The sequence below is a fragment of the Crinia signifera genome, chromosome 2 (genome assembly GCF_055691185.1).
Source record: "Crinia signifera chromosome 2, ASM5569118v1, whole genome shotgun sequence".
Classification (NCBI taxonomy): domain Eukaryota; kingdom Metazoa; phylum Chordata; class Amphibia; order Anura; family Myobatrachidae; genus Crinia; species Crinia signifera.
Genome location: NC_139218.1, coordinates 390271726 through 390285423, shown reverse-complemented (window position 1 = coordinate 390285423; position 13698 = coordinate 390271726). Strand labels below are relative to the sequence as shown.

The window sequence follows — 13698 nt, the reverse complement described above, 5'->3', positions numbered from 1 at the left end:
ACAAAAGGCAACTGGTGGAGAAATAAGTAACACACAGCCGCACCCTGCATCCGTCAGACTGTTCATCTAGATCACACGTTGTGGGTTCTCTTGTGCCGATTGAGAGCTGAGGGGTCAGAAAAGCAGAAGCCACACTGGGAACACACATACGGCCTCTCCCCGGTGTGGATGCGCCGGTGGGTCACAAGGTTGGATCTCTGCGTGAAACACTTTCCACAGTCTGCACAACGGAATGGCTTGTCCCCGGAGTGAATCCGCTGGTGCGTAGTGAGGGCAGACCTTCCTGAAAAACATTTCCCGCACTCGAGGCATAAAAATGGCTTCTCCCCGGTGTGAGTCCTTTTATGTGACAGGAAACGTGACCTCTGATGAAAGGATTTCCCACAGTAAGAGCAGTGAAACCGTTTCCCCTCGGTGTGACATCGCTGATGGCCGATAAGAGCCAATTTGGAGTTGAAACACGCACCGCAGACCGAGCACCTATACAGATTACTGGCGCTATGCATTTGCTGATGGGTGACGAGGGCTGAATGATTAGGGAAACATTGCTGACACTCCGAGCACTGATGCGTCATCTCAGGATAGTGTGAGGAGGCGTGCGGACCTGTTGGGGACAAAAGTACTATGATAGTAACTCTGTACATCAGCGGATGAGTCGCATCATAGAAACATAACATAGAAGCATAGAACTTGACGGCAGATAAGAACCACGTGGTCCATCCAGTCTGCCGTGGATAATTTTGTGTGAATTATTCATGGTCATTTGTGGTGTGTCAGAATTGCTGCGTTACATGGTCTCCCCCTAACCTCATGTCAGATGTTTCTAGTACAGAAGTTGGCAGATACGCGACTGCTGGAGTAGTTGCCAGTGAACAATTGGGCTAATCATGGCCTTTTGTTGTATGCCCGCTGCTAGTCTCTAGTGAACACAAAGGCTATATGTGGTTTTCTGTTCTACGGTCTACTGACGGGCAGGATGCCAGCGTTCAGTTTACCAATGCTGGTTTACCAACTGCCTTCAGGTGATCTACGTCAGAACATCGAATGGGTCAGGATGCCACTGCCATAATACTACCAACAGCTATCCCGATCGGTAAGTATGTGGGGAGAGGGTGGCAGGGGATGGGGTGGGAAGGTTTAGGCACTAGTGGGGGACATAGGATTAGGCTACACAGAGGGGAAGGATAGCATTAGGCTGCGGGGAGGGAGGTTAGGCAATTACAAGAGAAGATTATGGATAGGCTACAAGGGATAGGCACTAGTGGGGAGGTCAGATACAATGGGTGAGGGTTAGGCTGCTACAATGGAGGGTTAAGGAGATAGGGGTAGACAGTTAAGGTGCTGTCGTAACCCCAGTTGCAATTTACACTATCGGGATGCTGGGGCCGGTTTAATCTGAGTGCTCGGACGCCGTATGTATGCCGTGTTAAATATACAATATATACTTGATATAACAAGCAAGGTGATAAACTCTTGTCTAAGAATTACCCGGTTCTTAATAAAAATTTATAGGATATCAAACATAATTAAGAAGGGGTGGTGTGAACGCAAAGAGCATGTTAGGGCAAGGGTGGGGGCTTTGGGCAGGGATGGGGGCTTTGCCAGCTGTCAAAACAAGTTTGATGGAATGTGGGACGCTTCACTACTGACATCCATATTTACTCACATACTATGTCTGAGAAAGCACCCGCCTATACATGTATGTAGTGTCTGTCACCCTGCCTTATCTGATTATCAGCGCCAGAACTGTGAGATGTAATAGCACTGGGGCTGTGATGTCAGCAGTATGACATCACTGTGCTGGGTTATACTATTCTGGGAGGTGTGGCCACTGCAAAACTAAGGGAGCGCCTTCCAATAGCGCCAATGTGACTCAATGGCCATAGGTGATTTTGAGTTTTATGTGAAGGGTGAGCGCCACTTTTACTCTGCAGTGAAGGGGTTAAAATCAGGGTGTCTGCTGGTCCTCTGTATCCCCCCAACAAGGTATAGGACATAGTTGTGTCAGAGACTTTATGTTGATACTAGTATGAACCCTTTCCATGGTGTACAGCCGTGTATTTTACCATACAAAGAAACCAAATCGGAGTGTCTATAGATACTGTACTATGGCTCATTGCATCGATATCACCAGCGGCAGCTCCTTGCCGGAGGAGGCTGCCGCGCCACCGGGTCTCCGATGATCACTGCCGCCAGGTTCCCAGGTGGTTCCAGTCGCCTCCCGCTGCAGTACGGTGCAAAAGCCCGGCTTCTATGGGCTGCGTTGCCTGCAGCTTATAAAAGCCAGCTAGGGCTGCACAGCGAAGCAGAGAGCAGCTACATACAGGAAGCCAGCTCTCTGTCTATCGCAGACCAGGCTGGTAGTCCCGGAGGGAGGGAACACCTCCCAATGGGACTGCCTGTCATGCGGTTGAATAGCAGGTAGGACTTCCAATAGGAAGTCACTGGCTTCACGAATGCTGGGGAGGTGGCGATTTATACCTGGGGGGCTGCACTCCTACAGCCCACAGGTAAAAACTGCTACTGGATATCACGATCATTCACACCAGCAACACTTGCCCCAGCCCTACGGTAGATGCAGATTTTCCATCTGAGTATGGCCTCATACTGTATGTGAGCGAATAAGTTCTGTACACAACCACATTTGCAACCCGCCTATGACACGCCTATAAGATGCACCAGCCACATCCCAATCACTGTTCTGACGACACTCCTAGACATATAGTACGGCCTTTATTATATTCCGGCATTGTCAGCAAACTTGTACACCAGTCAGTTCTCCTCTAGTGACACCGTACAAATCAAATCATCTCATATCACATTGAATACAAGGAAATACAATAATTCTGTTCACCCTCTTTATTATGTTACTATGATGGTGCGTGGCCAAAGGCTACGCTGAGATTTACTAAGGAGCGGGTTATCACATCCAATGATCATCTGCACTTTTGACAACCCGCTCCTCAGTAAATCTACCCGTAATGCACCACATGGACAGTAGTAGTAAGGTATAAATACAATAGTACTGTAGGTCGGTGCCCAGGTACAGCAATTAAGACTTTTCAGTTTCAGTTAGTAACTTGATCTATGAAACGATGTTTTTTTCCTTGGAAGATTCGCTGACTGCCGAAGAAGAAGAATTACTGATTGTTCTACTTACAACCTACATCAAGGTCTGCAGCTAAGTATTACATTTCTATTTCATCTTTTTTACATTGTAGAACCCTGCCTCCTGACCGTTACCCTATAAACTGTTCCGCCGCGAACAACTGGGAGCACAAAATGCAAGAAGCGGAGGAATTAGTAGCAAAGAAACACATCCTGTATCCAACAGACCTTGTTCACCTAGAGCAAAGACTATTCCCCCTATTGTGAGTCCTCTGATGCCGAATAAAAGCTGAGCCGTCAGAAAAGCCGCGACCGCACTGGGAACACACATACGGCCTCTCCCCGGTGTGGATGCGCCGGTGTTTCACAAGATTAGATCTCTGTGTGAAACGCTTCCCACATTCTGCGCAACTAAAGGGTTTCTCATCGGAGTGAATCCGCTGATGCGTGACAAGAGTACAACTTCGGGCAAAGCTTCTGCCGCACTCCGGACATGAAAATGGCCGCTCCCCGGTGTGAGTCCTCTTATGTGCCAGGAGACGGGACTTCTGATGAAAGGATTTCCCACAGTAAGAGCAGTGAAAACGTTTGTCCTCGGTGTGACATCGCTGGTGGGCGGTAAGAGCCAGTTCGGAGCTGAATCGCAGCCCGCAGACCGAGCACCTATACAGATTACTGGCACTATGCGTTTGCTGATGGGTGACGAGGGCTGAATGATTAGGGAAACATTGCTGACACTCCGAGCACTGATGCGTCATCTCAGGATAGTGTGAGGAGGCGTGCGGACCTGTTGGGGACAAAAGTACTGAGATAAACCCTCTGTACATCAGCGGATGGGTCGCGTCATAGAAACATAACATAGAAGCAGAGAATTTGACGTCAGATAAAAACCACATGGTCCATCCAGTCTATCCTTTATGGTTAGAGCAGAGGTTCCCAAATGAGGTCCTCAAGGCACCCCAATGGTCCACGTGTAAAGTGTATTTATGCTTGCCCACAGGTGACTTCATTAGTACCTCAGTTTAATTTGAGTCGCTGAACTATGGATATACTTAAAACCTGGACTGAGGTGCATTGCGAACTGCATTTGGGAAACTCTGGGTTAGAGTATTAGGGTTAATTTGGGGGGGGGGGGGGGGGGGGGTACTACTTATCACTCTATTACTCCCTCCTCCACCCCCTCCCCACAATAAATCTACGGACTGTTTTTTGGGGGTTATTTGAAATAAAGAGGGTAAACCTTCACGATGAGGCGGGAGGATAAAGGCTGTAGACTACAAAATTCATGCAACTGAGAAACACACAATACAAATAGGAATGCCAATCTGCGCTATCTGTGGTGAGGTTGGTCAAATTTTATACAAAAATGAAACTGAAAGAAGAGAATTAAAAAAAATGGGGGAAAATCCCTGTTCCCCCAAAAAGTGACAACTGAGATAGCAGGACTAGGGTAAATTGCAGAGGCCTGTGATCAGATAGCCGCCGCCCAGCCAGGGCGAAATCCCGCCCCGTGCAGGCCTGCGAATGGACTGCAGAAAAGTCTATTTGCAATCGCTCACATTCAAATGATTTTTCCGCTGTGTGTGCGTAGCCCAGGACCCACTCGGCGGATGTGATCAAAACAGACTGATCAAGGCCGGAGCTGACATCACAGACCATCCCTGAAAACACTTGAGAGCGTCTGCGTTTTTTTCTGACACTCCCGGAAAACGGCCAGGTGATGCCCACAAATGGCGGCTTCTTGTCGATCAACTTGTGTACATTACTAGTGATTCTGTGAGGAAGACTGCAAAACATGCACAGTGTGGGGTCCTGAGGACCGAGTTTGAGAACCTGTGCTCTAGCCCAATCCCCTAAACTAGCCCTGAACCCTAACCCTAAGGGTCAGACCGAATGGGCCATGTGCTCCTTATCTGCCATTACATTCTATGTTTCTCTGTAATGTGACATGGGCGGAGATGTAAAAGCCAGATACCAGAGTCATTATTTGATGGAGATTTCCTGACTTCTCGGTAGGAGCTGTGGCACAAACTCATTGCCAACTTGGTGAGGTGTATGGTGATAACGTCATGTGATGGTGGAAGGTTTGGTGCCCTTTAGATTTAGCAGAAATCTATACACCTCGATGTTTGACCACGGTTCCACCAGTGTCACCATCATCTGACACCTGATGTTGGGACAGTATGATCGATATGAGGCACAATCTAATGGCCGTGAGGGGAAGCAGCGGTCTACCTGTCCTGGCCAGGTGGAAAATTAAAATGAAAAGGAAACATGAGAGATCCTGATTATTTACTTATAATAACTCTCCTCATGTGTGTGTACCTCATCAGGGTGTAGATAGATAGATATCTCACCACTCGAAATCCGTAACTTCCAGGTAGTGATATACACAATCCAGTAGGACCTCTAGCATCTATCCATCTGTCCAGTAGAACCTCTAGCATCTGTCTCTTCCAAGGCGGCGGACATTTTTGGAGGGACATTTTCAGTAGATTCCATGCGGATGGCCAGACCCATTGGAATCTCTAGAGACCATGCAACCCCAGAGAGCCAGCTCCCCCAAGCCACCATCGTTAAGCCACTGGCGCTGTCATATATGTTCCAGCTTATGGATACAAACTTTCTGTCCCCCGAAAGGCCAGTGTCCATAATATGTTCTTCAGTCAGTATTCAAAGACACCGCAATTCCATGAATAAAAAAGTACACAAGTTTTTTGTTTCTTATATAAAATGATTACTTTATTCACCAGGTGCCTTTTAGCATTCCACTAAATCATATAGAGCTCACCAGACCTTCAGGACTTCTCCCTTATTGTAGGGATGGCCATCGACCATTGATGATTTGAAATCATCAATGGTTTATGGCCGATGTTGAATACTTTTGCCATCGATGTGGGAGAACCAGATGGCATAGGAGAACCGATGTTTCCTGTTTTTTTCTTCAAGAAACAAAGAGCATAGCTCCGCCCCCCATACCCATAAGTCCCGCCCCCGAGTTCTAATTGGCCCATGGGCCATTCAGTCAAATATAATGGATGACCATCGATAGCTAAAACTGTCGCGATGGCTGGGTGCAGAATCACCATCGATGGCGTCTGCACCGATGGCATCCCTACCTTAATGCAGTTATTTGTAGAACTAGGATAAGATGTTACAGACAACCTGCAGCAAATATACGCAGCCTAGCAAGCAGGACTGAATTACCCCAATTGTTCTGTCATTTTCAGAGTATATTCACTGACATAAACATAGACCTGGAACAAAACAGACAAAGGATTACAATACTTACAATAACTAATTTAAGTTACACCAGTGTGATTTTTAATGGATGTTCCTATTGTATCCGCAATGCATATTTTTAAATTGATCCCAAACTGGCCACAGCCCATTGCGCAATTCCAAGTCCTGCATTTGGAAGGTGAAAGAAGTCTGTCTGTAGAACAAGTCCTGTCATGTACGTGAGGGGCATTCAGCCGGACCGCCGTGAACTTTCTTATGTCGCCAAAGATTTGAGCTGTCAGAAAAACAGCGGCCGCACTGGGAACACACGAACGGCCTCTCCCCGGTGTGAGTGCGCCGGTGCTTCACCAGGTCGGCTTTCTGCGCAAAACATTTTCCACAGTCCGTGCACTTAAACGGCTTCTCCCCGGAATGAATCCTCTGGTGGTTCATAAGGGTGAACCTTCTGGCAAAGCATCGCTTGCAATCCGGACATGAAAATGGCTTCTCCCCGGTGTGAGTCCTCTTATGGTACAGAAGACCTGAACTCTGATGAAAGGATTTCCCACAGTAAGAGCAGTGAAACCGCTTGTCCTCGGTGTGACATCGCTGGTGGATGATGTATTTTAACTTGGAGCTGGCGCACATTCCGCAGACCGAGCACCTATACAGATTACTGGCGCTATGCGTCTGCTGATGGGTGACGAGGGCGGAATGATTAGGGAAACATTGCTGACACTCCGAGCACTGATGCATCATCTCAGGATAGTGTGAGGAGGCGTGCGGACCTGTTGGGGACAAAAGTACTGAGATAAACCCTCTGTACATCAGTGGACATATGTATAACTCAGCAAATCCGTTTTTAGAAAATATCATGTGGAAAGATTGTTTATATTAACCCCGTCATTCCACTGGAGTCTAGCGAAAGATTTTTTAACCCTTCGCCAACGTTGCTGTGAAGATCAGCCGCTGTCAGTGACGCCGGCATTTTTAGCGGATATTTTGAGGATCTCTAACAGCAACGCTGGCACTGAAAGAGTTAAAAATATAAAAAAGTGTAGTACAGACGTTGCTTTTTTTTTTTATTATTCCGTTCAGCCATCTTTTTATATTGCTAGAATGTTGCTTAATCTGTCTCCCTCCATCATTAAAGGGAAATGCAAGATGGGGCCAAGACATATGTAACGTAACATTCTAGGGGAGAATAGGGTGTTACACTCGCTTCCATATTTACTTTACATTTTTAAAAGTAACTTGTCCAGGAAAACCCCTCCGCCCTCACTCCCGGCTCTATAGAATACCGCAGGGTACATTTTCTAGGTTATGGTATAAGGCCGGCATGTCCAAGCTATGGCCCTCCAGCTGTTCCCATGATACCTTGCCACAGTTTTGACATACCCAGCGGACCGGATACCTATGTGCTAGAGGTCCATTGTGATCTATTTCAGATCTTAACCGACGTTGGACTTCCAGACCTAAAACACAAACATCTACCATCATGTCAAAATAAAAAAACAAAAACATTCTGTTATTAACCCTTCGAGGGCCACCTTCGCTGTGAGAGATCCTCAAAATATCCGCTAACAATGCCGGCGCCGCTCACAACGACTGTTCTTTTTGTAGAAATAAATACAAATGCAGGGAAGTCCATTCATTGAAGTTTAGTTAAATATTGCACCCAAAAAAAAAAAAAAAAAAAGTTGCTGTGAGTGACGCCGGCAATTTTTTAGCATCCCTCACAGCAATGTTGGCACTCGAAGGGTTAATAAAAAAGGTTTGCCTTGCATTTTTCACACTTATTTTCACAAACTGCCTTGGCACTCAAAGAGTTAAATGATAAATAAGCCCTAGATCGATTAACGCCCCATACGAAGTAGATGATATATTGTCAATGATACGAATGATAACGAGATCGTTAACGAGCAATCGTTCATATCGTCTCGTGTTCACACAATATCTTAATGATGCACGCTCCCTGTTTTTGTCTGATTTAAAAACATCCTTCTTGTTCTAGACAAACTCAGTCTTCTTTCTTGTTACACTGTAGATGGGCCTCAGTATCTGTACCTAGATGTGGGACAAGTGATCTCCAATATCCCATAGTTCCTAGAACTTGCTGGGCCACGTTCACATTGGTTGTAGTCTTCAGCTGGGCTATTGCTTCTAGGACAGGTTCTGGTATGGTTCTTTTGGATCCTGTCCAGAACACACCCACACTCTGCTGAGACCATTGAATTTGGTCTTTGTTCACTTTCCATTCTCGGCTTACAATGTACTGTAAGAGGGTGGTCACCTCCTTCAGGACTTCTTCTGGAGAGCAATGTGGTGATACATGTGACATCAGATTTCCAGTCCTCCTTCCAGGTCTCTGGCCACTAAGCCACGACAGATGGACAGAGAATTCTTGTAGCCCTGGGCCGGTGGGGGCTTATGGTCTTCCATCCCAGGTAATAGCAACCGGATCTTGACTTTCTCTTGCGATAGGAATAGAAAATAATGCATTGGCCAAGTCAGTTACTGCATTCTACATCCCCAATGTACCTTAGAATTTCGCCACTATTACCATATCAGGTACGGCTGCTGCTAGTGATGGGGCTTCTTTGGCGAGACGCTGCTAATCAATGGTGAGTCTGTATGATCCATCTGGTTTCTTCACTGCATATACTGGAGCACTGTAGGGACTGCATGCTGGTCTAAACACTCTCACCAATGGTTTCAGATCTCTCTGCATGGCCTCCATGGATACGGTATTCACTGGCGCTGGTGGTATGTATACGGGTTCCCACTTCCCATTTCACCATACTTCCAACATCACTGCAGATAGTAATGACTCAACCAAACATATAAGCACTAAACAGGTTGTCTATGGACTGCCCTTTTAAAATGTCCATTCCAATTATATTGTCTAGCACAGGGCTGGGCAACACTGGCCCTCCAGATGTTAATGAACTGCACATCCCAGCATGCCTTGCATCAGTTTCAGCATGGCCACATAGCAAAACTAATGCAAAGCATCCTGGGATGTGCAGTTCATTAACATCTGGAGGGCCGGTGTTGCCCAGCCCTGGTCTAGCAGGTCCAAGACCAAACCATCAGCATGGAACCATGGGCCTTTCCCTAGCCTCAGTGTAAGGAGGTTGCCCACGTTTGTTAATCACCCAAGCCTTCTACTGCTACCCAGGTGGTGTATTTATGGTAACATTCTTACAGGTGAACTAGAAGTCTTAGAGGACCCATTAATGCTCCGCATTCTAGGACTTGTGGTTCGCCAAGTCTCAGCATGTGGGGGGGGGAGGAATTCTGGGACCTGTAGTTCTCCTGTCAAAAGCAATGTTTTTTTTTATTCTTATTTTCACAATTTAATTACCAGCCCGGCCTGCACAGCCCAGGGGGGCCAGGGACAGCCCTGGGCGATTTAGACCTGGACTGTGGTAAATGTGACATGTGATTTGATTCAATTGGATTTTAATCCTGTCCTGTCGCACCCTATTACATTTTGCCCCATATTTGTTAACAAAATAAGTATACAAAGCACATAACTAAAAACGGAGAGATCTAGATCATAATGCCACTACAAAATGAACGAGTTACTACAAATTAAAATCGCTTAGCGGATGAAGGCGAAAAATAGTTTTTTGCCTTATACCTGCGCTCATCCCCCAGCTTTTTTTTTTTTTTTTATTTAAGAGAAAATTATATAAGAGATAAAAAAATGTAACCTTTTCAGGGTCTATGAGAGTCGACCTCGCAGTTGTCCAATTGAGCTAAAATTTTGCATAGCTTGTTTTTTTTTTTTTTTTGTTAATTGGGACAAGATAGGGGGTTGGGAGCTAAACTTTTAGAAAGTTGAAAAATAATGACCACCCAACGAGAGTTGTTATTGGTCTCAGTTGTTCCCGATACCTCATAATTAAGTTATTCATCAGAGGCTTCACAAACATCTAATTTCTGCCAATGCAGCCCATCAATCAAAGCTCTGATATGAACAGCATCCGCATCCAGTGTCATGGCCTCTCTGCTGCTTTTTTCACGGTTTTGACAATATATAAAGTCAAACTGTTGCTGCAAATGTTTTGCACATTCATCCTGGGATCGCACGCAACTCTGTTCACGGAGTGAATCAGATTCTGGACTTGGAGACGAGAGTCTGACTCATTCACACGAGCTTCGCAGTTTACTGAGTCAATCAGAATGACACCCCCCCTAGATTCCAAGATAGATACTTTCCTGCTGCATTTGACTTAAACAAAATATTTTTTATCTCCAGATACCCACATGGCTCTCATACCTGGCTTACCAAATTAATGCTCAGGGTGAATCAGGTTATAGGGTTTTGTTTCAGGAGTGCAATGAAGTAGTATGTGAAAACAAAAATCGGATACAAAATCTAAAAATCAAATAAAAATGTAATACTTTTGTTTTGGTTTTGAATCGATGCAGGTTGTAAGTATAACAATCAGCTATTCTACCTCTCGCTTCTGCGCTCAGAGAATCTTCTGATGAAAACAGCCGAGCTTCATAGCGCAAAAGTTACTAAAAACTGCAAAGTCTCCCTGGGCAACGCCCTACTATTGTATTTACATACCTCCCAACTTTGTGGAGGGAGGCTTGCACATGCCACAGGGCGGTAAGTGGGCGTGGCCTATAATTGTGACACTTCCACGAGGCCACGCCGCGGTTTCACCGCTGTGCGCACCATCTATTCATGGGTGACAGGGAATACACCCAACTGCCCCCGCGCCGCGGGACGTTCCTGCAGAAAGTGGGACAGTTGGGAGGTATGTATTTATACCCTACAGGTTGCAGGCACAGTATAGGAGAGCTTACAAAACCACTGGATTGGTTACACAGGTTACCTAGTAACACATCTACAGTAGGTCACAATGGGCAGCAGCTCACAGTGCAAGCACCCCCATCACCAGGAATGTTGGCGAGATTGTGTAATCCGTAATAAAAACCACATCACACAAAGAGAGGTTACCTAGATATTAGTAAGGCCAAATCCCACACCGGAGACTAGGAAATCAGTTATAGCGGTAGGGAAGGCATGGCCAGAATATGGCCTTCCAACTACAAGTTCCATCATGCTTTGCTATAGTTTTGCTATCAGGGAATGCTAAAACTATGGCAAGGCATAATGGGATGTGTAGTTTCAAAACAGCTGGAGGGCTGCAGTTCAGCCAAGCCTGCACTAGGGCATAAATACAGCTGCGGCTGTACAGACACAATGCTGGAAGTAGGATTGCCTACATGGTTATTACATGGGTGACATGCAGATGGGGGTGGGGCTGCCAGTGACACGTCACAGGCTACACGGTTCCTCTGTGACCAAACTCACTCTGGTATAAAAGGGGAACTATTCATCAGTGCAGAATAAATAGTGATTTAGATGCAGAACAAAAAGCATCAACATAATTGGGTTACATGAGTATTATGAAGAGCACGTTACATACTATCCGATCAGGGAAACATACATAGTGATGGGGATAGTGTGTGTTTATCCCTTTAGTATGTTACTAGGAAGTGTGTCTGGTCAGAGGATAACCTAGAGGAAATGTCACAATACCTTATTGTACCCCTAGGAAAGAGGGACCTCATTGCTCCTTAGTGAGTGGTGGGCTACACTCTCGTAAGTACTGATCTGGACCACAGACGTCCTGCCCCAGTGATGTCACCGATTCCTAGTGAGCCGATAGGCTGCATTGTCACAGTTTCTGATCCCACCCCAAAAAATGGCTGCCGCCACCACAGAAAAGCACAGTAGCATAATAACAGAACTTATTTTAACTCACTAGGTACAAAGTTTAATTATATTTAATATTCCACAACAGACGAAGGGAAAATACAGCTGTGTGACATCACCGGCCCCTCTGCGCATTTGTTCCAATTGAGCCAATCAGGCCTGGATTAGTAGAGGAAATGTCCAACGTCAGGTGGGGAGGAAGAGGGGACAGATTAGCATTTGCAGGATGGATGTAAAAAATGGTGGGGTGGAGAAGACGAACATTGTGTTGGAACGGGGCACACAGTCTTTTACGGCCAGCAAGAGGTCATGTTTTTTCATTTCGGGCCTCATCCTACTGTCCCGATGACCCGTCCCATCCCCAATATAACACAGACCAAGAAGTAATTCATGTAATGGTATCACTGTATCCACTATGTACATTATTATATGGATCCATAACTAGACACAGCGCCCTCTACCAGACGGAGGACCACACAACACAGCCCGGCTCCTTATAATGCATCCGGCGGTAAAGGATGTCCACTTTTTTCTTTCCAGTTTATAAGCAAACCTTATTATGTATGTGACGGGCAGTTTACCCTAAACCGTTGTGAACTCTCTGAAGATGTCGAGCAAGATGTGAGCTCAATGAAAAGCAGCGTCCACACTGAGAGCACTCGTACGGCCTCTCCCCGGTGTGAGTGCGCTGATGCCTGACAAGGTCGGATCTCTGGATAAAGCATTTGTTGCACACCGTGCACTGAAACGGCTTCTCGCCGGAATGGATCCGCTGGTGCTTAGTAAGGGTAGACCGGAGTTTAAAACAACTGCCGCACACCATGCATGAATATGGCCGCTCCCCGGTGTGAGTGCGCTGATGCTGGGCAAGGTTGCTTTTATTGTCAAAACATTTTCCACATTCCGAGCACTCATACAGCCGCTCGCCGGAGTGAATCCGCTGGTGCTTAGTAAGGGCAGATCGGTCGGTAAAACATCTCCCGCACTCCTGGCAGGCAAATGGCCGCTCTCCAGTGTGAGTCCTCTTGTGCAACAGGAGGCGGGACCACAGATGAAAGGATTTCCCACAGAAAGAGCAGTGAAAACGTTTTCCCTCGGTGTGAGATCGCTGGTGGGCGGTAAGAGCCAGTTTGGAGCTGACACTCACCCCACAGACGGAGCATATATACAGATTACTGGCGCTATGCGTCTGCTGGTGGGTGACGAGGGCTGAATGATTAGGGAAACATTGCTGACACTCCGAGCACTGATGCGTCATCTCAGGATAGTGTGAGGAGGCGTGCAGACCTGTTGGGGACAAAAGTACTGAGATAAACATCAGCGGATGGGTCGCGTCATCATGTGTGAGACATTCTGTGCAGTTATACACGTGCACCATATAGTTATCATATATTATTGGATGAATTCAGTACCATATACAATCAAGTCATTAGTAAGCCCACACGAAGCTAATGCATCGAAAGCTAGTAGATGTAGTTTCATTTGCTGACAACAGATGGCGGTGTAAGCCCGCTCTAAGCAAATGCGTCGAAAGCTAGTAGATGTAGTTTCACTTGCTGCCAACAGTGGGGGGGGGGGGGGGGGGCAGCGCATCTTGCCCCACATACAGGACCAGCAGTCCCAGC

At 46.4% G+C, this 13698-nt stretch overlaps 1 protein-coding gene and 1 pseudogene across 6 annotated transcripts in view; both read right to left on the bottom strand.

Moving 5' to 3' along the window:
* LOC146058575 (uncharacterized) overlaps positions 1–13698 on the bottom strand; it is a 279259-nt pseudogene that overhangs the window by 211687 nt on the left and 53874 nt on the right. The gene's annotated exons all lie outside the window — the stretch shown is intronic.
* Positions 1–13698, bottom strand: part of LOC146058214 (uncharacterized) — a 79165-nt gene that overhangs the window by 34605 nt on the left and 30862 nt on the right. Inside the window, exons 12-13 of one of the 5 annotated variants that reach the window (XR_014469839.1) lie at positions 6401–7118; positions 3797–3895 (exon numbers count right to left, since the gene is read on the bottom strand). The exons of 1 other annotated variant lie outside the window; for it this stretch is intronic. Coding sequence is in view for 3 of the 4 variants with exons in the window: in XM_083170354.1 (XP_083026480.1) it covers positions 12651–13360 (710 nt within the window). In the remaining variant the exon portion in view is untranslated. Of the gene's footprint in view, positions 1–2573; positions 3896–6086; positions 7119–12126; positions 13361–13698 lie in introns of those variants that run through there. 3 more of the 5 variants (XM_083170356.1, XM_083170355.1, XM_083170354.1) reach the window with 3 other exon arrangements.